The sequence below is a fragment of the Argopecten irradians genome, chromosome 1, assembly GCF_041381155.1.
Source record: "Argopecten irradians isolate NY chromosome 1, Ai_NY, whole genome shotgun sequence".
NCBI classification, from domain to species: Eukaryota; Metazoa; Mollusca; class Bivalvia; order Pectinida; family Pectinidae; genus Argopecten; species Argopecten irradians.
In genome coordinates, this window is record NC_091134.1 from 75153006 (window position 1) to 75179159 (window position 26154).

The following is a 26154-nucleotide window of genomic DNA, read 5'->3' on the forward strand; positions in this document are numbered from 1 at the left end:
TTCAATAGAACGCATTGGTCACTTGCTACCTGGTATTTTTTTCAGATCTATAATGCTACCAACTAAAGTAAACAGATCCACAGGACAATGGTCAATATAACTGTATAAAAAGTGATGAATATAAAAATACATGTACAAGAATTTTTTTAAAAATCATACAAGGTCACATATATGGACAAAGTTGATTCACTTAAAGAGACAGATGAACCTTAAATAAATTGTAAAATTGAGTAAAATATATATTAAGACGCATCAACTACCTTACGAATGTAAAATGTATCAAATAATTATCAATGGAAATTCATCTTACTAGTATTTTAGAACCGGCCCGGTCGAATTTTGCAGACTGCAGTGTGATAAAAAAAGTATGTTGACTTAGTGACCACCCAACATTGCACGTAAGCATAAAATAAATGAACTAAACAAATGGTGGTTCTAAAACGTGGGTGAAGCTAACCAAACGAATTTCGATAGAAAACAGAGTAAATATCAAGTAGTCAGTATCGTCCGCGATGGGGAAAGTAGGTACATATAAATGATTCGCTGTAAATGCAAGAGACAGAAGCAACTTCAGTTAATACTTGCGAGATGTACATATATGTGCAATGTAAGTCAAGAACCCTCCCCGTCATACGAAAAGTCTCGTATGAATTCTGACTATCATTGAAGTACGCTAAATACAATTGTTTATTACAATTATTAACAAATATGGCTTCTACTTCATATTCAACGATCGTAAATTAGAAAATTCAACTATTAAATGGTGAAAACTAATATCCATTATCGTGTCAGCAAGTTTGTTGTACATTATAAATCTCGCTTCGACCACGTTCGTTTTTGTTTCCCAAAATAGAATATGACGGTCCTATTTTATCAATTTTGGGGTAGGTATCCCCACAATATTCCTGTCGATTTTAGATAACCAATCCTTGTAATAAAATATTCAAGGAAACATCTGAAAACCATATCTGAGCATACAGAACACTTATTTTTTAGGGTTCATGTCCCTTTAATACCAGTCCTCTTAGTATTAATATTGACAGAAGTTGTTACAAATAGCTTATTGAAACCCTTGACTTTGACCCCCGTGAATTTGACATAAAGGTCAATGCATGTTAATTCATTTTTGGACATACTTTAAAGCCCCATTCTTTGTATTAAATTTTACAGTTCTAATAATGTATAAGATCATCTGCACTAATACAAGAGACAGTCAAAGTATATGGCTATTTTATTCATGTAAAGCCTTCAGGTAACGTTATATTCATTATGTTTAAAATATCCAAAAATCACACAAAGTCCATATAATTGGTAAATATGTATTAATAATGATACTAATAATCACTGTATTAGTTCCACATGCAAGGTATTCTTTCTCTTCATGATTTTTTTAAATGGTAATTATGTTTAAATAGTTGCACATCTCCAGTAATATTTTGAAAATATTAAACAAGACTTAATATATCAATCTTAATATTGAATCATGATTCATCAGATGACGGTGACTGACTATCATGTAAAATACCAAATCCTGAATATCTTTCATCTAGTTGAATTGATGGAAAAAATAATATTATTTCATGTAAGCCAACATTTGTGTTTTATATTCATTTTATTCCCATATTTTCGTCTATTTTTTATGTCCAGAGAATAAATACATATACCTCGTATCTAAAAAAAATTGGCCATTTGTATTTTAAAGTTACCTCCCTTACAATACTGCAATGCGTTTCACGTGATGTACTTGCAGAGCGCTCGGATTGTTTCTTGAAAGAAATATAAATCACTGAATAATTATCACTCATTGTAATGAAAATTTTTATCATAAAACATGTTTATCTGCTTGACCAAGAACGTAGTTACAAATCTTTGCCTTGGCTTGACTCGGTACACTGTCAAAAGATCGTGGCCATTTCCTCTCAAAATTCGTTCTTTAAGAGCTATTGAAGCAATGATATCTATTTACAATAAGCTAGGTGACAAAGTGTATCACATTAAATCAAATATAAAAGATTTGGTTTTTGGTAATCGCAAGGATACCACAGCGTAAGTTAGGATTGTGATTACTTCATCTCGCACTTCAGCTGAAGAAATATGAACAACCTGATAGAACAGTTACGTAATGTAATCTACCGTGATGTAACCGTTGACTATAACTGGTTAAACAACATAACAATGAAAAAATATTGCAGTTTTTCCTCAGTCATGGTTGCAGAAACTTGAGCCGCGCATGCTCAGTAGAATGAATACCGCGATATAAAAAACACATTTAGGTAACTGATGAAGGGACTCGATTGCTTTTGCTGATAATCCAGTTTATTATTTTACAATCAGATTCAAATTTTAAAGCACATAGACCCTATACTAGATCTAAGCACTACGCTTTGTACTAGACAATGGCCGGTTCCCTGTTATAAGTCCGAGAAGTCAAATAATTTATAATAATACCGTATTTTTCCCGGAAATAAGTAGCGACTTTCCCCGTTTAAAAATCGGGATCGCTACCTAAACACCATGAGACATAATCAGTGGACGAAAACCAAAATCAGACGATGTTTTTGAAATTTACTACGTCATGAGTCCACACGTGAAATCGTAAGTTTTTTACTCGCCGAGTAAAGTTTTATACATCATAAAAAAAACGCCGTAAAAGTGTTTAAAAATATAATATGTAATGAAAAGATAATAAAGATGACAATAATTACGTAACCACAATGCATTTCAATCGTACAATTGTTTAATCACGGAAAAACGGTCCCAACTGAAGCGTGGTTGGTTTACTATCACAACACAATGGCGGGTATGAACACGCTAATAGATTTTACTGTGGTTTGTTATCGAATAATAATATGTAAAACGGTCACAAATGATCAAATAAACAAATTAAAGGTTTAATATATTATTTAAATAGTATTGTTTTGGACAAGAAAAGTTCCAGACACCAAGAAAAAGGTCTTCTGAATGACTGCTAACTTGCACACTCTTACACAGTTAAATGTCACAGGTGTAATTCCCGAGGAATCCTGACGTCGTTATTTCAATGAAATAATCAGCAATCAAGTTATACATGTAAATAACAATAGAACAAAATATCAATTTTATAAGCATCCCACTGTCGTAAAAAGCACACTCTTTTAATCGATCTCTGCAGCTCAAACCCCACGAGGTCATATCCGGAAGTTACAAAAATAAAAGCTTGGGTATATGCATTAATGGATCAGCATACACTCTAAACAAATCGATGAAAACAGTAACCTTTACACAAAGGACAAATATTATACACAAGAAATAATCAAAAAAAAAGCTTTAGACACATCTATGCGAACTGTAAGACAAGTAACTTAAACCAGGGGGTGGGGTTGTTTTATTGAAGGTTAGCGAGAGGAAGCATGAATTCGAAACGTTGCAAATGTATTACACAAGTGTCATTCCCTGAATTTCTGTCCCCTGATTTAAGAAATACTCCAATCAACTTTATAAACGTAAATACGCGTGTAATATTAAATTGATCGACACTATAGACATCACACAGGTCCTTATAAAAATCATATTAATCGAATCCCTGCAGTGACAAACATCCACGAGGTCATATCCCCGAAGTTTGCAAAAAAAAGGCTACGGTAATGGCAAAATGCGATAGGCCTACGCTCTTCACTCAAACGAAGTCAAATTTAGGGTTACGAATGCTGAATCTTGATAATACATATTAACACAACATAAGATTGATACAATCCTACAACTGTATTTTAACCGGCTTACTGACATACGAACTAGGTAAGCGTGGATTCTTACGGCCGCCTTGTTAGTTTACACCCAATTAGGCTTACGTAATGGGCAGAGAAAACAACAAACAACCACCATGATCAAATCCATTTTATTACTCAAGAAAAAATTGGGAGTGAGCAGCAGAATTTTTAGTTTAGTCCTAGAACAATCGGTAATCATTACCGTATAGCAATGCGAGGAACAGGCAATTCCCTGACAGTTTCTATGACCTCTGTGCAATACACAGACAGTTACAATACCAGAGTGTAAAAGTTATCCGTCCCGTAGTTACGGGAGATTGCCGATAGGATTACCAAGGGTATATGATTCCCGTTATATTGAGAAACCTTGAAGTTTTTTTTATACCCACCTATATGAGCACGCAAAATATAAAATTATTATTCAGATTTTTAAGACAAAAGGATCCTTTGGCATCTTTTTCTTTTCTTTATTTTTTTCACATTTCAGAATATTTACAATGAATTTATTATAAATTTTTTAATTTTGCACCCTGTCATTGACAAAAATAATATTGGAAATTGCTGGTCGATTATGACGATCAGTGATTCGCGGGGAGATATAAAATTCATTGATGAAGATGCCTGCCTAATACTACCCTTATTCTTTTTAATCTGTTATCGGAGAATTAAAAAAAATTACTAGTCAAGACTTAATTGAATAAGTTGAACAAGTTGAACAATGTTTGACAATGTTGGCTAAATGAAGCAATTTTCATTGATTTTCATAACAACATATTTAGAACTAATTTTTGAAAATAGTTTCAGACCTGTTACAGTATAATAATCACAAGCAATTTGTGGAATTTCCATCCCTCGCTTTCAGGACATATTGTAGGTAAACATTATTGAGGTTAGGTTTAACATTGGTTGAAACATGAAAAAATAGACTGAAGTCTTATTCGGAAGTAAGATGTGTAAAATAAAGTCCGCTGAAAGTGGTAATTAAACTTGACACTCGATACTAACTTTTAAGAAAATTGGTTTACATTTGTTACAATTATTGCACAAGGAATGGCAGAAAATGACGTTTTTAGTACATCAAAGGACCATAACTCCACTACATAATGTCGGCCAAAAGTGGCAATCGAACTTGGCCAAGCCCTTAAGACATTTGACCTTGTTACCAAGTTTGAAGAAAATTGGTTAATATTTATTAGAGTTATTGCAGGGAAATGGCAGAAAATGACTTTTTTTTATTAAATCAAAGGGCCATACCTCTGCTAAATAAGGTCCGTTGCAAGTGGTGATTTAACTTGGCTGAGCCCTTAAGACATTTAAATTTGTTACCAAGTTTGAAGAATCGGTTAATACTATTACAGTTATTGTATGGAAGTGGCAGAAAATGACTTTTTTTTATTAAATCAAAGGGCCATAACTCTGCTAATCAAGATCTGCCAAAAGTGGCGATCGATCTTGGCTAAGCCTGTAAGGTATTTAACTTTTTTACCAAGTTTTAACAACATTAGTTTTAAAATCTGTTAGTTATTACACAGAAACTGCAGAAAATTTACATTAACTGTAGTAAATTAAAGGGCCATAACTCTGATAAATAACATCCGCTGAAAGAGTTGATCAAACCTGGCCAGGCACTTAAGGCATTCAACCTTTTTACCAAGTTTGAAGAAAATCGGTTAATATTTATTACAGTTTATTGTACGGAAGTGGCAGAAACCGACTTTTTTTAATTTACGCAAAGGGCCATAACTCCACTAAATAAGGTCCGTTGAAAGTCGCGATCAAACTTGGCCGAGTCCTTAAGGCATTTAACCTTGTCACCAAGTTTGAAGAAAATTGATTTACATTTGTTAGTACACACAGTTATTGCACGGAAACAAAGTGTTACAGACAGATGGACAGACATACAGACAGACAGACGAACCCAAATTAATATCCCCCGTTTCAGAGAAAGCAGGGGATAAAAATGAAACTGATCTGAGGGAGAAAAAAATGTAACATTTTTTTGAAATTTGATTTACATGTATAGTTAAACCTGCTCTAACGACCACCTGTCTATAATGACAGGTTTTTAGACTCCCTGTGTGTTTTCACAATATAAAGACATTGTAGCCCCATCAAATTTGTCTAAGGACCGGTCGCCTAGATTGACTTTTGACCCTGGTTCTTACTTAACTCCCTTTAGTATACAGTTAAAGTATGGGGTTGAGGGATAAAGGAAGTTTCTGGTTTCTCCAGACTTGTCTATTTCTCAAGGCGAAGCTGAGGGAAATAGGCAAGTTCTTCGTCTCTGGAAATAGGCAAGTTTGAGACATTTAACCAAAAACTTGCTATATCACTCAACTCCATACTTTAACCGTTTTTATTTCATTGATTATTATACCTATACATACAAAAGCTATGATTAGACTAAAAATGTATTTCTCTCATACGTATATTCCTGTCGCGTACGGCCATGGTCATTAGAGATTGAGAGACTTTTATATTGTATTCCGAGATGATAATTGTGATTCCATGTCCGTTTTGTTTTGTTTCTATTCAAAACGCAGGTAATAATTTGATTCAGCTATGATTTCTCAATATTTCAACATTTCATACCACTAGGCATAATACTAAATTTATATACAAGTATTGTTGAAATTCCGAGACGTTAACCACTTACAGGTAGCCTTCTATAAATATATACATAACAACTGTACGTACATGTACATATAAAAGGTATTGTCCTCAGACCCCATTACATTTTTCACAAGCCTCTTACTTACAAGATAAACATGATGATGCATTCAGTAACAGTTTCTGATCGATACTAACATTGTTTGACTACGTCAAAGGAGATGGCTTGATCAGAAACTAGCTTAGCCCAATTGTTACGTCCAGTAGCAACTGATGACATAATCAGAAGTCCCGCCCACCTTGAATCTGATTGGTTAAACAGAAATAACCGGGTCCGGGTGTGTGCTAGCTTCCAGGGGTGTGCTGGTTCGAAAGGCACATAGCTGAGCGAGAGTTTTGGAAAAAGTATGGAGCTAGTCAATTTCCATATCTTTGTTATTATTGTACATTTGAGTATACTCACTGAACCCCATATCTTTATCATTATTGTACATTTGAGTATACTTACTGAATCCCATATCTTTATTGTTATTATTGTACATTTGAGTATACTTACTGAACCCCATATCTTTATTATTATTGTACATTTGAGTATATTCACTGAACCCCATATCTTTATTATTATTGTACATTTGAGTATACTCACTGAACCCCATATCTTTTTATTGTACATTTGAGTATACTCACTGAACCCCATATCTTTGTTATTATTGTACATTTGAGTATACTTTCACTGAACCCCATATCTTTGTTATTGTTGTACATTTGAGTATACTTACTGAACCCCATATCTTTGTTATTATTGTACATTTGAGTATACTTACTGAATCCCATATCTTTATTATTATTATTGTACATTTGAGTATACTTACTGAATCCCATATCTTTATTATTATTGTGATCTTGTATAAATTTTGGCTCTGGCCCCCCGGGGGGCAGGACAGGACGGGTGGGGCCCAATAGGGGAAATAGAGGTAAATCCTATAAATCGCTACTTGTCCTGGAGTTTTGCTTGGATTGTGACCAAATTTGGCCATAAACGCCCTTGGGAGAAGGGGAACAGAACTTGTATAAATTTTGGCTCTGACCCCCTGGGCGCAGGAGGGGTGGGGCCCAATAGGGGATTTAGAGGTTAATATTAAAATTCCTTAAGAAAAGAAACAATGAACCTGTATTCAGAACATTACTTGGCATTACAAACCAGGTGAGCGATACAGGCCCTCTGGGCCTCTTGTTACATACCAATGTGGTTTTGAGAAGTATTGTTTTGTGTTTTAGAATCGAATGGAGGAATCGAAGGCTCTGTTTAGGACTATTATTACCTATCCCTGGTTCCAGAACTCCTCCGTCATCCTCTTCCTCAACAAAAAGGACCTACTGGAGGAGAAGATTATGCACTCGCACCTCGTCGACTACTTTCCAGAATTTGATGGTATGTTTTCAGGGATTTCCCTCCCAATTTAACTTTGGGAGTCCCATGGACTCCTAAGTTTGAAGTTTGCGAGTCCCCGATAAAAACATTTTGCTAAAATTTACTGTAGATCTTATAAAACTTTCTATGCTGTATCAGAAAATATATCTTGTACTGTAATAACTGTATATGCTTTTGAAAAAAATAGACAATTATTGCTTCTACTTCATCTAATTGACCTGTAATTTTCATTTTAAATTCCTTCCACATTGAGTCCCAAGGACTTCTATCATTTTATTTCATAAGTCCTGACATTTTTGTGTGTCAGAGATGCCGGAAGCCTGTGTCCAGGAAATTCCTGTGTTTTACAGAATTTTATTTAGATGTTACAGAGGATAAGGTCACCTGACCATAGGTCATGGAGGTCATATAGTGACCCCTTGAGATATTTTTTGTCTGCGGCGCCATGCATAGTCGGTTACACACTTGAGAAGATATTAAACTTTATATGTAGCCTAACTTCAATAAGATTCCAGTCAAGTTTGAAAATCTATCTCAATTTAAAGAGTTGTTGCCCTTTGCAATAATATTGCTTTTGGACTTTATGCACACGATAACTTGAAAAATCAGCCTTTTCAGTGTAAGCATACTCTCGCACTATTCTTTCTAAGCCACTCTGACTAAGCCACTCTAAGCCACTCTGACTAAGCCACTCTGACTAAGCCACGCTGACTCAAAATCGTCTTCATGCTATACCCATATCCTGTTGATGTGTGCATAAGCCAACTAACTTCCAGTCTATACATAACTCTTTTAAAATGAGATCTCTTCAGGTTTGGAGGGAGAATATTTATGGATATTGATGGCTGTGCCCATGAAGACATGCTGTTATTGTGGCAATTATGTGAAAGACAACAAGTCCTACCGGTCTTTGCTATCTGACACAAGCATACGACAGTGTGGGGATGTTTTTAGGATGATGGGTTTTAAACAAATGATGTTAAATTTCTGTAGTGTACTTGCTCCCATTGTTGTTTATGTGAAGCTTCTGAGAATTGTATGTTACCTCAATCTCACTCGCTAAAAAATCGGAAGGAAAATCTGTCTGGGCCAATCAGATGGCACTTGACGAAAGCAATGTTGTGAGATAGAGCTGTCCCACAGGAGATAAGTGTAGCACAATCAACCTTGGGCCACCACAGGAGATCAGTGTAGCACAATCAACCTTGGGCCACCACAGGAGATCAGTGTAGCACAATCAACCTTGGGTCATTACAGGAGATCAGTGTAGCACAATCAACCTTGGATCACCACAGGAGATCAGTGTAGCACAATCAACCTTGGGTCATTACAGGAGATCAGAGTAGCACAATCAACCTTGGGTCACCACAGGAGATCAGTGTAGCACAATCAACCTTGGGTCATTACAGGAGATCAGTGTAGCACAATCAACCTTGGGCCACCACAGGAGATCAGTGTAGCACAATCAACCTTGGGCCACTACAGGAGATCAGTGTAGCACAATCAACCTTGGGCCACCACAGGAGATCAGTGTAGCACAATCAACCTTGGGTCATTACAGGAGATCAGTGTAGCACAATCAACCTTGGGTCACCACAGGAGATCAGTGTAGCACATCAGTGTAGCACAATCAACCTTTGGCCACCACAGGAGATCAGTGTAGCACAATCAACCTTGGGCCACCACAGGAGATCAGTGTAGCACAATCAACCTTGGGCCACTACAGGAGATCAGTGTAGCACAATCAACCTTGGGTCACCACAGGAGATCAGTGTAGCACAATCAACCTTGGGTCATTACAGGAGATCAGTGTAGCACAATCAACCTTGGGCCACCACAGGAGATCAGTGTAGCACAATCAACCTTGGGTCATTACAGGAGATAAGTGTAGCACAATCAACCTTGGGTTACCACAGGAGATCAGTGTAGCACAATCAACCTTGGGTCACCACAGGAGATCAGTGTAGCACAATCAACCTTGGGTCACCACAGGAGATCAGTGTAGCACAATCAACCTTGGGCCACTACAGGAGATCAGTGTAGCACAATCAACCTTGGGCCACCACAGGAGATCAGTGTAGCACAATCAACCTTGGGTCACCGACGATGATCAGAAATAAAGATAAAGAAAATACATAAAAAGTAATAACTAATTGGTGTGACAGTTAACATTCCTTAGTGTTGTTCTATGAGAATGTGTTAATTGGACGTTAAACTGCACTAGGCCTACGTTTATACATGGGATTCATAGTGCTTCTGGAGTTGCCTCCCTTGATAAATAAGACCCCCCCCCCACCTATTTTGACACATTTTCAGACTTAGGGGGGATGTCTGCAAATAAGACCCCCCACCTATTTTTCAGTTTACTGGATGATGGATTTGAGCAATGGAGTAATTAAAAATATCACCAAAATGACTTTGTATCGGAACTTCTTTTTGTTTGTTTTATCGGCATAGAAAAATTACATAGTAAACAACTGTTTGTGTGCTTGTTATTTTTGTCATTTAATTCAAGTTAATTCACGGGTAATTTAATTAAATCATCAATAACTACGAATTGTGGACAGTGCTCATATTGAATTGGAGGTTATTTTCAATAAAATAAGCCGATATATTTTCCATGAACACTTCATATCGGCATGGTTAACATGTTTTAGTGTTCGTACGGCTTGTCATTTTTTACATGAATCGGCAAAGATATTCGTCATTGATGCAGATCGTTTCTGCAGTCATGGATTCTAATTCTTTATAACTCAATACAATAATTACCTTTAACATCTACTTAAGGCATTTACAGTTTCAAATATGTTTATTTGTGATCATAACATACCTGTAGTTCACGATCAGTTGGAGAAACCATGCTTTACTTTTCGGCCGCCATATTTTGTTTACGCAGTCAGTACACTATGATTAGCCGCAAAGTTTCGTATTTTACTCTGGATACAAAAATACTTGCTACGATGTTTCAATGCAGTTAATACTTGGATTAATATCTGAAATATTATCAAACTATCGTCGTATCAATAGCAATACCGATCAAATTCCCAAACACAACCCCGGTGTGAGAATGTGAAAGTATGGCTTCAACCTGGCGCCATTTTCCTACACATGTGTGTACGATGTTACAAACAACTGCATCAGTGCATGTCGGCACGTTGAAGTTAAATCACGATCGTTTGCTCATTTGGCTGAGACAAATGTACGTAAATTCTTCTGTATATGAAAGAATTTGATATATGATAAACGTTTGCAGTGAATTTTAAATAGGCCCGAGTGTGAACGACGATCGTCCTTCCGATTCACGGCGATTGATTCAAGTGTTTACTAAGACGGAGATGTAGTTGTGATCGTAAACAATCACTGAATTTGAATATTTTAAAATAAGTATACGATTATTAAAACTTCTGGAATAAAATGGCATTGTTTATGATGCTGTTTCTTCGTTTTGATTCATTGCAAAAATTGTGCATTTCCCTTTTAGACTAACATTACAACTGCCCTAGTATTGTTCATATTTATCCCCCGCCCTACGAAGTTGGCGGGGAAATACAAATGGGTTCCGTCCGTCCGTCTGTCCGTCCGTCCGTAAGAATCGTTTCCGGAGCACAACTCTAACACCAGCAGAGATATTTCCACGAAACTTCATAGACACATTGTTCTTATGTTCTAGTAGTGCCTTTTGCTATTTTTAGGTCTTCACTTTTTGTACTTTTTTCCGTAACCATGGAAACATTGCTGAAAATATCATATTTTTTTACCAGGTTCGTTTCCGGAGCATAACTCTAAAACCAGAAGAGATATTTCCACAAAACTTCATAGACACATTGGTCTTATGTTCTAGTAGTGCCTTTTGCTATTTCAAGGTCTTCACTTTTTGTACTTTTTTCTGTAACCATGGAAACATTGCTGAAAATGGCAGATTTTTGTGTAAGAATCGTTTCCGGAGCACAACTCTAAAACCAGCTGAGATATTTCCATGAAACTTCATAGACACATTGTTCTTATGGTCTAGTAGTGCCTTTTGCTATTTTTAGGTGTTCACTTCTTGTCCTTTGGGTCAGATGACCTATTGTCTTCATGCACCGTCCGTCGTCCGCCGTGCGTAAACTTTTCATTCAAACAACTTCTTCTCAATAACCATAAGGCCCAAAGTACTCATATTTGGCCTGTAGCATACTGGGATGAAGGGCAACTAAAGTTGTGAATATAAATGACCTTGACCTACTTTCAAGGTCACAGGGGTCAAAAAAGGCTAAAATCTTTGAACGACTTCTTCTAACTAACCAAAAGTTCTAGGGTACTCATATTTAACCTGTAGCATGCTGCGATGAAGGGCTACAAAAGTTGTGAAAATTAATGACCTTGACCTACTTTCAAGGTCACAGGGGTCAAATAGGCTAAAATCTTTGAACGACTTCTTCTAACTAACCAAAAGGTCCAGAGTACTCATATTTGGCCTGTAGCTTGCTGGGATGAAGGGCTATCAAAGTTGTGAAAATTAATGACCTTGATCTACTGTCAAGGTCACCGTGGGTCAAAGAGGCTAAAATCTTTGAACGACTTCTTCTAACTTACCAAAAGGTCCAGGGTACTCATATTTGGCCTGTAGTATGCTGGGATGAAGGGCTACCAAAGTTGTGAAAATAAAGGACCTTGACCTACTGTCAAGGTCACAGGGGTCAAATAGGCTAAAATCTTTGAATGACTTCTTTTAACTAACCAAAAGGTCCAGGGTACTCATATTTGGCCTGAAGCATGCTGGGATGAAGGGCTATCAAAGTTGTGAAAATTAATGACCTTGATCTACTGTCAAGGTCACCAGGGGTCAAAGAGGCTAAAATCTTTGAACGACTCCTTCTAACTAACCAAAAGTTCTAGGGTACTCGTGTTTAACCTGTAGCATGCTGCGATGAAGGGCTACTAAAGTTGTGAAAATAAAGGACCTTGACCTACTTTCAAGGTTACAGGGGTCAAATAGCTAAAATCTTTGAACGACTTCTTCTAACTACCCAAAAGGTACATTGTACTCATATTTGGCCTGTAGCATGCTGGGATGAAGGGCTACAAAAGTTGTGAAAATTAACCTTGATCTACTGTCAAGGTCACCGGGGGGTCAAAGAGGCTAAAATCTTTGAACGACTTCTAACTTACCAAAAGGTCCAGGGTACTCATATTTGGCCTGTAGTATGCTGGGATGAAGGGCTACCAAAGTTGTGAAAATAAAGGACCTTGATGTACTGTCAAGGTCACGGGGGGGGGGTCAAATAGGCTAAAATCTTTGAACGACTTCTTCTAACTAACCAAAAGGTCCAGGGTACTCATATTTGGCCTGTAGCATGCTGGGATGAAGGGCTATCAAAGTTGTAAAAATGAATGACCTTGACCTACTTTCAAGGTCACAGGGGTCAAATAGGCTAAAATCTTTGAACAACTTCTTCTAACTAACCAAAAGGTCCAGGGTACTCATATATGGCCTGTAGCATGCTGGGATGAAAGGCTATCAAAGTTGTAAAAATGAATGACCTTTACCTACTTTCAAGGTCATAGGAGTCAAATAGACTAAAATCTTTGAATGACTTCTTCTAACTAACCAAAAGGTCCAGGGTACTCATATTTGGCCTGAAGCATTCTGGGATGAAGGGCTACAAAAGTTGTGAAAATTAATGACCTTGATCTACTGTCAAGGTCACCAGGGGTCAAATAGGCTAAAATCTTTGAACGACTTCTTCTAACTAACCAAAAGGTCCAGGGTACTCATATTTGGCCTGTAGCATGCTTGGATGAAGGGCTACAAAAGTTGTGAAAATTAATGACCTTGACGTACTGTCAAGGTCACCGGGGGTCAAATAGGCTATAATCTTTGAACGAATTCTTCTAATTAACCAAAAGGTACAGGGTACTCATATTTGGCCTGTAGCATGCTGGGATGAAGGGCTACAAAAGTTGTGAAAATTAATGACCTTGACATACTGTCAAGGTCACTGGGGGTCAAAAAAGCTAAAATCTTTGAAAGACTTCTTTTAACTAACCAAAAGGTCCAGGGTACTCATATTTGGCCTGTAGCATGCTGGGATGAAGGGCTATCAAAGTTGTAAAAATGAATGACCTTGACGTTCTTTCAAGGTCACAGGGGTCAAATAGGCTACATTCTTTGAACAATTTTTGTTAACTAACCCAAAAGTCCAGGATACTCATATTTTGCTGGTGGCATGCTGGGATGAAGGGTTACGATAGTTATAAAAATGAATGACTTTGACGTTCTTTCAAGGTCACAGGGGTCAATTAAGCTAAAATCTTTTAACTACACCTTTTAATTAGCCGAAGGGTCCAGGGTATTCATATTTAGTCAGTAGCATGCTGAGATAAAGGGCTATCAAAGTGGTGGAAATGAATGACCTTGACCTACTTTCAAGATCACGAGAGTCAAATATTCCAAAATCTTGAGTTTTGAACTTCTTCTCAAGTTCTACCAGTGTGATTAAGCTGAAACCTACATGAAATGATCCTGACATGGTCCCGACCAAGTGTTTTATGTCGATCCAAAATCCAAGATGGCTGCCACAGATGATCCAATATGGCTGCCACAGATGCCATCTTGAAAACACATTTTGAACTTCTTCTCAAATTCTACCAGTGCAATTTAACTGAAACTTCAAACATGAAATGCGGCTGATATGATCTTGTCAAAGTTTCTGTAACCATAGAAACATTGCTGAAAATATCATATTTTTGTAGCAGGTTCATTTCCGGAGCATAACTCTAAAACCAGCAGAGATATTTCCACTTCATAGACACATTCATTTTATGGTCTAGTAGTACCTTTTGCTATTTTTTGGTTTTCATTTTTTGCACTTTTTCCTGGTTTTTTTTCATACACATAAGTCTCCACAATCAAACTTACTTCTTAATTTGATATCTCCATTGGCGGGGGATCTGAATGACTATGTCCTTGTTTAATTTAACATTTGATTTAATTTTACTCATACGTCTTCATTATTATCATAAATACTTGAACATCTTGCTATTACCCATCTGTCATACGACTGTTACAACAATGACAGGACATTAAAAATCCAAGATGGCGACCTCATAGATCGATGTTATCAGGCAGGTTGTCCGCAAATAAGACCCCCCACCACTTTTGACCTTTATTTCTTCTCTGGGAGGGGGGTCTTATTTGCAGCGAAATATGGTACAGCGAGAAATTTGATTCATTAGAGTTTGAATCAAAAAGCAAGTTTATCTACTCTGTGAATACAAGATATGATTTATTAGTGGTTTGAGTTAAACATACTCCCAGTAGCCAGGTAGTCTAGATTTACTGGTGGTTTGAGTTTAACATACTCCCAGTAGCCAGGTAGTCTAGATTTACTGGTGGTTTGAGTTTAACACACTCCCTGTAGCCAGGTAGTCTAGATTTACTGGTGGTTTGAGTTTAACACACTCCCTGTAGCCAGGTAGTCTAGATTTACTGGTGGTTTGAGTTTAACACACTCCCTGTAGCCAGGTGGTCTAGATTTACTGGTGGTTTGAGTTTAACAAACTCCCTGTAGCCAGATGGCATCCCTTTTAGGAAAAATAAAGCACATTCATTGAAAATCCTTCATGCTGAATTATGGGGTGGTTAGATAGTTGATTGATGAATTCTATTGTGGATACAATATGATTACGAGATGCCAAGGTCTGATAAAAAATGTATTTTGTATTTTCAGGGCCAAAGAAGGATGCTCAGTTGGCTCGAGAGTTTATATTACGGATGTTTGTGGATTTAAACCCTGATCCAGACAAGATTATTTATTCACATTTTACATGTGCAACAGGTAAGTCGTGTCCATTTGCAAATTTGTACCAGTTGGATCAAAAATGGAATGCACCGTACCAGCAGAACTGTACCGTTACAAGTGGTTCGTTTTCAGAAGCGTACGACTTGGATCCAATATGGCGGACTCAAGATATTTCATTTGTCATCAAAATGTTTTCTTTGTTGAAAACAAGACAGAGAGTATTCATATCCGATGGAATTACATGGATTATTTGTTTCAATGTAAGCCGAAACATTTAGGTATTGCTTCTATATACATTTTATTGTTAACACAGATAATACTTGGCTTTTATATTCGAAGCGTATCTTTTATATGGGTGCCGCCATCATGGAAAAATCCAATTGTCTTCCATTAGGCGGTGTTGTATCACTTTAGTACAACTGGTACAAATCCACACGGTATATTTATCTATTATGGCCTGGTTGAAGGCTCGGGCACTATTCCATCCCTCGACAATACTATGAGGCAATAGTGCCCTCTCAACCAGGCCATAATGGGTTTAGTACATCACCCTGACATGAGACCGTTTTCCATGTTATCGCAATAGAAGCACGTCAATCGATAGGCCTACCTCGCAACGCTCTCTTCATTTCCACGTTGTTCACCACGTTGTTACATTAAAAGTACAACATATAAATTGTGGCAGAGATATGGGATTCTATAAAAACGGGATTCAGCTTCATGAAACTTAAAAGTAGATCAATATAGAACATTAGTGAACAGTCTTCTGTAGAAAAGCAACATTTGCTTCCATCCCCGCACAAAACAGCCTGTCCGCCATCTTGACGTCTTGGTTGAAGCGCGTATAATGACGTCATGTAATGGTGACGTCACAATATATTCATATTCAATTTCGCGCCACTTCAATATTGCCCTCTTGCCCGGGCATTATTGCAAATAGAATCCATGTGTGTAGCCAATCAGAATCCAGTATTTTGTCACGTGATGTACTAATTGGCCAGAAACATCCTCTTGAGAAGGGAAACAGAATTTGTATAGATCTTGGCTCTGACCCCTGATGCAGAGAAAGATAGCCGAAAGGATTTTGACATTTGAAGTTTGCTACCTCTATTTCTCAGAAAGTACTGAAGAGATTTGTCTCAAATTTCATGTAGGTTTCCCTAGCTAGAACCCTACTTAATTGCATTTTGGTCAATAAGATGGCCGACATAAGGTTCCTGTTTGATTTTTTTTTTGGTTTTTAGCTCACCTGGTCCAAAGGACCGAGGTGAGCTTATGGGATACCGCAGCGTCCGGCGTCCGTTGTCCGTCATCCGTCGTCCTGCGTCCGTCGTCTGTCGTCTGTCAACAATCGACTTCTTCTCCATAACTGCTGGTCGGATTTCAATAAAATTTGACTGGTAGCATCCTTATGGGCTTCTAACTGAAAATTGTACAAATGATGGGGCTGACCCCCCGGGTGCCTGAGGGGCGGGGCCAAAAGGGGTCAATTTGGCTATTTCCATATAAACGACTTCTTCTCTGAAACCAAGCATGGGATAGCACCCATAATGCAATGGTAGCATCCTTATAGGATGGGGATTCAAAATTGTACAAATGATGGGGCTGACCCCCCGGGGGCCTGAGGGGCGGGGTCAAATGGGGTCAATTTGGCTATTTCCATTTAAACGACTTCTTCTCTGAAACTGAGCATGAGATAGCACTCATAATGCAATTGTAGTATCGTTATAGGGTGGGGATTCAAAATTGTACAAATGATGGGGCTGACTCCCGGGGGGGCTGAGGGGCGGGGTCAAAAGGGGTCAATTTGGCTATTTCCATATAAATGACTTCTTCTCTGCAACTAAGCATGGTATAGCACCCATTATGCAATGGTAGCATCCTTATAGTGTGGGGATTCAAAATAGTGCAAATGATAGGGCTGACCCCCGGGGGGCCTGAGGGGCAGGATCAAAAGGGGTCAATTTGGCTATTTCCATATAAATGACTTCTTCTCTGCAACTAAGCATGGTATAGCACCCATAATGCAATGGTAGCATCCTTGTAGGCTGGGGATTCCAAATTGAGCAAATGATAGGGCTGACCCCCGGGGGCCTGAGGGGCGTGGTCAAAAATGGTCAATTTCCATATAAATGACTTTTTCTCTGCAACTTAACATGGCATCCTTAAAGGGTTTGGATTCAAAATTTTGCAAATGATGGGGCTGACCCCCCCAGGAGCCTGAAGGGTGGGGTCAAAAGGGGTCAATTTAGCTATTTCCATATAAACGACTTCTTCTCTGCAACTAAGAATGGAAGAGCACTTATAATGCAATGGTAGCATCCTTATAGGGTTGGGATTTGAAATTGTACAAATGATAGGGCTGACCCCCGGGGCCTTAAACGGCAATAGATGCGAGGTCAAAAAGGTCAATTAGGCTGCTATTTTCATATAAATTACTTTGTCTCTGAACCTATGTATTGGATAGCATATTTGTATGGTATCATTGTATGGTTGTGATTAAAAATTAAACTTTGGGAGTCAATTTTGCTTATTTTTCTAATTGTCAGATTCTTGTGATAATTACTAACAAAAAACCAGGTGAGCGATACAGGCCCTCTGGGCCTCTTGTTTTTTTCTCCTATTTACAGATACAGAAAACATTAGGTTCGAGTTTGATGATATTAATTATGTTTTTTCTCCTATTTACAGATACAGAAAACATTAGGTTCGTGTTTGCGGCTGTTAAGGACACCATTCTACAGCTTAATCTAAAGGAATACAATCTAGTGTGAGGAGGACCAGCAGGTCAAAGGTCGAGTACGCCCACCTGCATAGACAGTTCATTGGTGTACATAGGGGAGGACACTTGTCTGGTGGCCTTTGACCCCAGTTAGTAACCTCTGACCTCATCCAATTACCATCTCTGACACGTGGCCTTGGCTTGATGGACATACATTTGTTACAAGCCGGCCCATTGGTTGATTGTGGGCCGGAGGAGCGTCAAGCTGGTGTTGTAACAGCTGGTTTATTTTGAACCGGTTTTATTAACAATTCAAAAGTCGGTTTAATTTAAACGGTTTTATACATATATATACATACATATATATATATATATATATATATATATACATTTAAAAGGTAATCTTGTGGTGTGGGCCGGTGGGTCTGGCTCTGGGCTGTGTTCCACAACGTTTTCAGACGAGAGAAGCCCTTGAGAAACTTTGGAGAGACATTCGTCGTTACATGTAGTGACCATCTACAACATTAAAGATGGCCATTTTGAATGCGTGCTAGTAATTTAAAAAAACTTTTTATTTAAAAAAACCCTGTGATTGTTGTGACAAAATGTCAGGCTATCTGGACGGATGAGAAGCACCTGTGGTCAGAGTACGATGGTCGGTCAGACTATCACAGAGGAGTTACTGCCCTTGTCATATCTCACCAGGTTTGGGAGGAGTTACTGCCCTTGTCATATCTCACCAGGTTTGTGTGGGAAAGTGGAGTTACTGCCCTTGTCACATCTCACCAGGTTTGTGTGGGACTGAGGAGTTACTGCCCTTGTCACATCTCACCAGGTTTGTGTGGGACAGAGGAATTACTGCCCTTGTCACATCTCACCAGGTTCGTGTGGGACGGAGGAGTTACTGCCCTTGTCACATCTCACCAGGTTTGTGTGGGACAGAGGAGTTACTGCCCTTGTCACATCTCACCAGGTTTGTGTGGGACAGAGGAGTTACTGCCCTTGTCACATCTCACCAGGTTCGTGTGAGACAGAAAGAGTTACTGCCCTTGTCATATCTCACCAGGTTTGTGTGGGACAGAAAGAGTTACTGCCCTTGTCTTATCTCACCAGGTTTGTGTGGGACAGAAAGAGTTACTGCCCTTGTCACATCTCACCAGGTTTGTGTGGGACAGAAAGAGTTACTGCCCTTGTCACATCTCACCAGGTTTGTGTGGGACAGAAAGAGTTACTGCCCTTGTCACATCTCACCAGGTTTGTGTGGGACAGAGGAGTTACTGCCCTTGTCACATCTCACCAGGTTTGTGTGGGACAGAGGAGTTACTGCCCTTGTCACATCTCACAGGTTCGTGTGGGACAGAGGAGTTACTGCCCTTGTCACATCTCACCAGGTTTGTGTGGGACAGAGGAGTTACTGCCCTTGTCACATCTCACCAGGTTCGTGTGGGACAGAGGAGTTACTGCCCTTGTCACATCTCACCAGGTTGTGTGTGGGACAGAGGGGTTACTGCCCTTGTCACATCTCACCAGGTTTGTGTGGGACAGAAAGAGTTACTGCCCTTGTCACATCTCACCAGGTTTGTGTGGGACAGAGGAGTTACTGCCCTTGTCACATCTCACCAGGTTTGTGTGGGACAGAGGAGTTACTGCCCTTGTCACATCTCACCAGGTTTGTGTGGGACAGAAAGAGTTACTGCCCTTGTCACATCTCACCAGGTTTGTGTGGGACAGAAAGAGTTACTGCCCTTGTCACATCTCACCAGGTTTGTGTGGGACTGAGGAGTTACTGCCCTTGTCACATCTCACCAGGTTTGTGTGGGACAGAAAGAGTTATTGCCCTTGTCACATCACACCAGGTTTGTGTGGGACAGAAAGAGTTACTGCCCTTGTCACATCTCAACAGGTTTGTGTGGGACATAAAGAGTTACTGCCCTTGTCATATCTCACCAGGTTTGTGTGGGACAGAGGAGTTACTGCCCTTGTCACATTTCACCAGGTTTGTGTGGGACAGAGGAGTTACTGCCCTTGTCATATCTCACCAGGTTTGTGTGGGACAGAGGAGTTACTGCCCTTGTCATATCTCACCAGGTTTGTGTGGGACAGAAAGAGTTACTGCCCTTGTCATATCTCACCAGGTTTGTGTGGGACAGAGGAGTTACTGCCCTTGTCACATATCACCAGGTTTGTGTGGGACGGAGGAGTTACTGCCCTTGTCACATCTCACCAGGTTTGTGTGGGACTGAGGAGTTACTGCCCTTGTCACATCTCACCAGGTTTGTGTGAGGCAGAAAGAGTTACTGCCCTTGTCACATCTCACCAGGTTTGTGTAGGACAGAGAAGTTGCTGCCCTTGTCACATCTCACCAGGTTTGTGTGGGACAGAGGAGTTACTGCCCTTGTCACATCTCACCAGGTTTGTGTGGGACAGAGGAGTTGCTGCCCTTGTCACATCTCACCAGGTTTGTGTGGGACAGAGGAGTTACTGCCCTTGTCACATCTCACCAGGTTTGTGTGGGACAGAGGACTTACTGCCCTTGTCACATCTCACCAGATTTGTGTGGGACAGAGGAGTTACTGCCCTTGTCACATCTCACCAGGTTTGTGTAGGACAGAGAAGTTGCTGCCCTTGTCACATCTCACCAGGTTTGTGTGGGACAGAGGAGTTACTGCCCTTGTCACATCTCACCAGGTTTGTGTGGGACAGAGGACTTACTGCCCTTGTCACATCTCACCAGATTTGTGTGGGACAGAGGAGTTACTGCCCTTGTCACATCTCACCAGGTTTGTGTAGGACAGAGGAGTTACTGCCCTTGTCACATCTCACCAGGTTTGTGTGGGGCAGAAAGAGTTACTGCCCTTACTTCTCACATCCTTTGGATAAAGCCATTACAAAACTATGTGTGCCAGTTGAACAAAATCTGTGTTCATAAATTGAACTGGTAAATGGAAGTTTGAAGACTCCTGCCTCTCCATCGGTTTGATATCTTTGATTTTACAAATAACAATGGTATGTTTGGCCTTTGATCACAAACCAGCACAAGGGCCATACTGACCACCAAAACAGTCTTAGTTTACTGATCACTAAAACAGTCTTAGTTTACTGACCACTAAAACAGTCTAAGCTTACTAACCACTAAAACAGTCTTAGTTTACTGACCACTAAAACACTTTAAGTTTACTGACCACTAAAACAGTCTAAGCTTACTGACCATTAAAACAGTCTTAGTTTACTTACCACTAAAACAGTCTTAGTTTACTGACCACTAAAACAGTCTAAACTTACTGACCACTAAAACAGTCTTAGTTTACTGACCACTAAAACAGTCCTAGTTTACTGGCCACTAAAACAGTCTAAGCTTACTGACCACTAAAACAGACTTAGCTTACTGACCACTGGCCGACCACTTGTGGATGAAGTGAGCCCTGACATGTTGTGTCCTTTGTGTATTACCAGTTGGTCTTTAATCGGCTGTCCCGGCCACCCTGGAGTGTGGGGTAGGTGTAGTCTTGTCCCGGGCGCCCTATGGCTTTAGGGGCAGATGTTGTCCTATCCTGGCTGCCCTGGGGCTGTTGAGGCAGATGTTGTCATATACTGGCCGCCCTGGGGCTGTGGGGCAGATGTAGTCTTGTCCTGGCCGCTCTGGGGCTGTGGGGCAGATGTAGTCTTATCCTAGCCGCCCTGGGGCTGTGGGTTCAGATGTAGTCTTGTCCTGGCCGCCCTTGGGCTGTATGGGCAGGTGTAGTCTTGTCCTAGCTGTCCTAGGGCTTTAGGGGCATGTGTAGTCTTGCCCTGGCCGCCCTGGGGCTGTGGGGGCAGATGTAGTCTTTTTCTGGCTGCCCTAGGGCTTTAGGGGCAGGTGTAGTCTTGTCCTGGCCGCCCTGGGGCTGTAGGTGCAGGTGTAGTCTTGTCCTTGCCGCCCTGGGGCTGTGGGGGCAAATGTAGTCTTGTCCTTGCCGACCTTGGGTTGTAGGGGCAGGTGTTGTCTTGTCCTTGCCGCCCTGGGGCTGTGGAGGCAGGTGTAGTCTTATCCTGGCCGACCTGGGGCTGTGGGGGCAGGTGTAGTCTTGCCCTGGTCGCCCTGGGGCTTTAGGGGTAGATGTAGTCTTGTCCTGGCTACCCTGGGGCTGTAGGGGCAGGTGAAGTCTTATCCTGGCCGACCTGGGGTTGTGGGGGCAGGTGTAGTCTTGCCCTGGTTGCCCTGGGGCTTTAGGGATAGATGTAGTCTTGTCCTGGCTACCCTGGGGCTGTAGGGGCAGGTGTAGTCTTGTCCTGGCCGGCCTGGGGCTGTGGGGGCAGGTGTAATCTTGTCCTGGCCGACCTGGGGCAGTGGGGGCAGGTGTAGTCTTGTCCTGGGCGTCCTGGGGCTGTAGGGGCAGATGTTTTCTTATCCTGACTGCCCTGGGGCTGTTGAGACAGATGTTGTCTTATCCTGGCTGCCCTAGGGCTTTAGGGGCAGATGTTGTCTTATCCTGGCGTCCTGGGGCTGTGGGAGCAGATGTAGTCTTGTCCAGGCTGCCTTGGGGCTGTGGGGCAGATGTAAGTCTTATCCTAGCCGCCTTGGGGCTGTGGGTTCAGGTGTAGTTTTGTCCTGACCACCCTAGGGCTGTGGGGGCAGATGTAGTCTTGCCTTGGGGCTGTAGGGGCAGGGGTGGTCTTTTTCTAGGCGACCTATGGCTGTGGGGGCCAAATGTAGTCTTGTCCTGGCCGCCCTTGGGCTGTGGGGACAGATGTAGTCTTGTCCTAGCACCCTTGGGCTGTGGGGGCAGGGGTGGTCTTGCCCTGGCCGCCCTTGGCTGGTTGAGAAGCTGTATGATGGTGGTGTTATCTGACTCCGTACTATGTAGTGACTTATCGTGCTTGGTTCATTCTGTGTGTTTGCCGAGAGGTTTTTATAGTTTTTTTTATATTTGTTTTGTATTGCTTGAGACTGGGTGATCTAGTGGGTGTATACATGGCTGTACACATATCTATGTAGACCTATGTATATATATGTGTAATATATATAGCGAGTGCGTATCTATAAATTGATTTAATGGTCACGCATGATTTGTCAGCCTCCAATATTTGAAATCTTGTATCCCATATTTATGAGCAGTTTGTCACAATTGTTTTAATTGTAAATAATAAGATCTGTTATAAACAGAGGAAGACCATTGTGAGGCTGGCTCATTGTCGTAGATCTGAAGTATGCATGTGTACGTGTGTGTATGGACGTGTGTGTGTGCAGCTCATGTGTGAAGTGCTATAAGTGTGAAAGGTCGGATTAACACTCCCTAGTGTGACTAAAGGAAATGACAGGGGAGAGAATTCTTCTGTCTGCTCTTGGTGTACACACAAGGGAGACGACTGCCGTCACCAAGGGTACACACTCTATAGTCCCATGAGGTGGCTAACCAGACATTTGGTTGATTTGTGCAATTTTACTTTCACAAAGACATTGAGGATAGAAAGGGGAGGTAATGGGAGGATAAACAAGGGGAGAAAATTATGATTATGTGATTTCATTGCTTGCAATCTTCTTACTGTGTTATGAAATAGCCTTTAATAAGATTGTTATAGACTACGCATCTGTTGATCTGGTGAGTGCTAGCAGAATAAGGGTTGTGTTTTTATTTAATAGCACTGTTCTACACCTCCACATTAAAATATTCACTGCAATAGGCAAACAGAAACAAAGATACAAAGGATAGCCCTGTCTTTGTTCACATTATAACTTTTTTTTTAAATTTTTATAGAATCCCTGTTTTCAGTGCTCATAGACTTTTGTCACAAGTTAGCTATAGACCAGTTACATGTTTATATTTCTGTTAATGTGAAGCACTGCCCCAGGGTAGGACATAATAAGGAATATTTATGTGAGGGACTGCCCCAGGGTAGGGAGTTGTAGGGGATGGGGAATGCTTGTAGGAGGCTGCCTTTGGGTAGGGAGGAGGGAATGTTTGTGTGAAGGGCTGCCCTGGGGTAGGGAGAGGGGATTGTTTGTATAGGGGACTGCCCTGGAGTAGGGGGGAGGGGATTGTTTGTATAAGGGACTGTCCTGGAGAAGGGGGAAGGGATTGTTTGTATAAGGGACTGCCCTGGGGTAGGGAGAGGGGATTGTTTGTATGAGTGGCTGCCCTGGGATAGGGAGAGGGGAATGTTTGTTTGAGGGACCTCCCTGGGGTAGGGAGAGGGTAATGTTTGTATGGAAGGCTGCCCTGGGGTAGAGAGAGGGAAATGTTTGTATGGAAGACTGCCCTTGGGTAGGGAGAGGGGAATATTTTTGAGGGACTGCCCTGGGGTAGGGAGAGGGGAATGTTTGTATAAGGGGTTGCCCTAGGGTAAGGAGTATGTCTTCTGTCCCAGGGTTTATCTCCTATCCTGGAGATATGTCTCCTGTCCCAGGGGTATATCTTCTATCTCGGCGGTATCTTGTGTCTCGGGGGGTATATCTTTTGTCCCAGGGATTTATCGTCTGTCCTGGGGGGTTGTCTTCTGTCCTGGGGGTTATATTATGTCCTGGGGGTAATATCTCCTATCCTGGGGGTAATATCTCCTATCCTGGGGGTAGATCTCCTTTCCTGGGGGTATATTTCCTATCCTGGGGGTAATATCTCCTATCCTGGGGGTAATATCTCCTATCCTGGGGGTAGATCTCCTATCCTGGGGGTAGATCTCCTATCCTGGGGGTAATATCTCCTATCCTGGGGGTAGATCTCCTATCCTGGGGGTAATATCTCCTATCCTGGGGGTAGATCTCCTATCCTGGGGGTATATTTCCTATCCTTGGGGTATATCTCCTATCCTAGGGGTATATCTCCTATCCCGGGGGTGTATCTCCTATCCCGTGGGTTCATCTCTTATCCGGGGGGTTCATCTCCTATCCCGGGGGTTTATCTCCTATCCCGGGGGTGTAATATTACAGTACATGCCATGGTGAAGTGTTGATATTGAACAAACACTAGAACAATTGTGTCTGTTATTTTGTATTTAAAACAGAATTTTATTTTTGTGAAAACAGAAATCCATTGAGAATTGGAGGAAAAAAGAAATTATACAAAGTCTCAAATTTGGTTATGATCAATATTAGATATTAAAACAACTGCTTCAGCTCCTTAATGTTAATGAATGCTGAGGGGTAGAAAGGCCTTCACTATCAATCGTTTATTGACAGCCTCATTTTCATTTATCTTGTTTTGAGAATTTTGTAAACGGCCTCGTTTTGAGATATCTGTAAACAGCCTCGTTTGGTGATATCTGTAAACTGCCTCGTTTTGAGATATCTGTTAACAGCCTCGTTTTGGGATATCTGTTAACAGCCTCGTTTTGGGATATCTGTAAACAGCCTCGTTTTGGGATATCTGTAAACAGCCTCGTTTTGGGATATCTGTAAACAGCCTCGTTTTGGGATATCTGTTAACAGCCTTGTTTTGGGATATCCTTAAACAGCCTCGTTTTAGATATCAGTTAACAGCCTCGTTAACTCTGCTGTTTATTTACCCCTCGGTCCTTAGGTCACAGTAGATCTCTAAGAAACCCCTTCACCATGAAATATTAAGTCTGAATGACAGACTGCCACGTGGAACAAAACTAACCCTAGTATACACGTTTAATTATAAAGATTTATGGTTCAAGATTTCCACGTTACTTTGTGGCGGAACCAATCTAACGATTATAGTGGTAGTGTGGGCTACCTAGCTACTGTGGTAGATTGTATGTGTGATACAACCGAGTGAGAGTTGACAAATTACGGCGTGCAATATTTATGTCACTATTTTAACACAGAACTGTGAAATGTCGATTATTACAGCCAAGATTTTCTTGTCAATTGACTGATAACAACAACTGAAAATGTCTTACAGCCAAGACTTCTTGTCATAA

At 40.6% G+C, this 26154-nt stretch overlaps 3 protein-coding genes across 5 annotated transcripts in view; 2 read left to right on the plus strand and 1 right to left on the minus strand.

Moving 5' to 3' along the window:
- The window catches only part of LOC138308070 (USP6 N-terminal-like protein), a 120928-nt gene that overhangs the window by 50565 nt on the left and 44209 nt on the right, over positions 1-26154 (minus strand). The gene's annotated exons all lie outside the window — the stretch shown is intronic.
- LOC138308064 (guanine nucleotide-binding protein G(q) subunit alpha-like) lies at positions 7598-18678 on the plus strand. Its single transcript, XM_069249015.1, has 3 exons — positions 7598-7788; positions 15501-15608; positions 18264-18678. The coding sequence occupies exons 1-3, from the start codon at positions 7641-7643 to the stop codon at positions 18344-18346; spliced, it is 339 nt and encodes a 112-aa protein (XP_069105116.1). The 5' UTR covers positions 7598-7640; the 3' UTR covers positions 18347-18678.
- LOC138308511 (uncharacterized) lies at positions 18499-25127 on the plus strand. The gene is made up of 4 exons (XM_069249526.1): positions 18499-18577; positions 19000-19501; positions 19640-19777; positions 19825-25127. Exons 1-4 carry the CDS (start codon positions 18499-18501, stop codon positions 21221-21223), a joined length of 2118 nt encoding a protein of 705 aa, XP_069105627.1. The 3' UTR covers positions 21224-25127.

Excerpts from the sequence above, each read along its gene's own strand:
- LOC138308064 (XM_069249015.1), top strand. The coding sequence starts at position 7,641 with ATGGAGGAATCGAAGGCTCTGTTTAGGACTATTATTACCTATCCCTGG. Across the intron at positions 7,789-15,500 it reads CTACTTTCCAGAATTTGATG|GGCCAAAGAAGGATGCTCAG; the intron begins GTATGTTTTCAG and ends TTGTATTTTCAG. Across the intron at positions 15,609-18,263 it reads ACATTTTACATGTGCAACAG|ATACAGAAAACATTAGGTTC; the intron begins GTAAGTCGTGTC and ends TCCTATTTACAG.
- LOC138308511 (XM_069249526.1), top strand. The coding sequence starts at position 18,499 with ATGGACATACATTTGTTACAAGCCGGCCCATTGGTTGATTGTGGGCCG. Across the intron at positions 18,578-18,999 it reads AGCTGGTGTTGTAACAGCTG|GTTTGGGAGGAGTTACTGCC; the intron begins GTTTATTTTGAA and ends ATATCTCACCAG. Across the intron at positions 19,502-19,639 it reads CCCTTGTCACATCTCACCAG|GTTCGTGTGGGACAGAGGAG; the intron begins GTTTGTGTGGGA and ends CACATCTCACAG.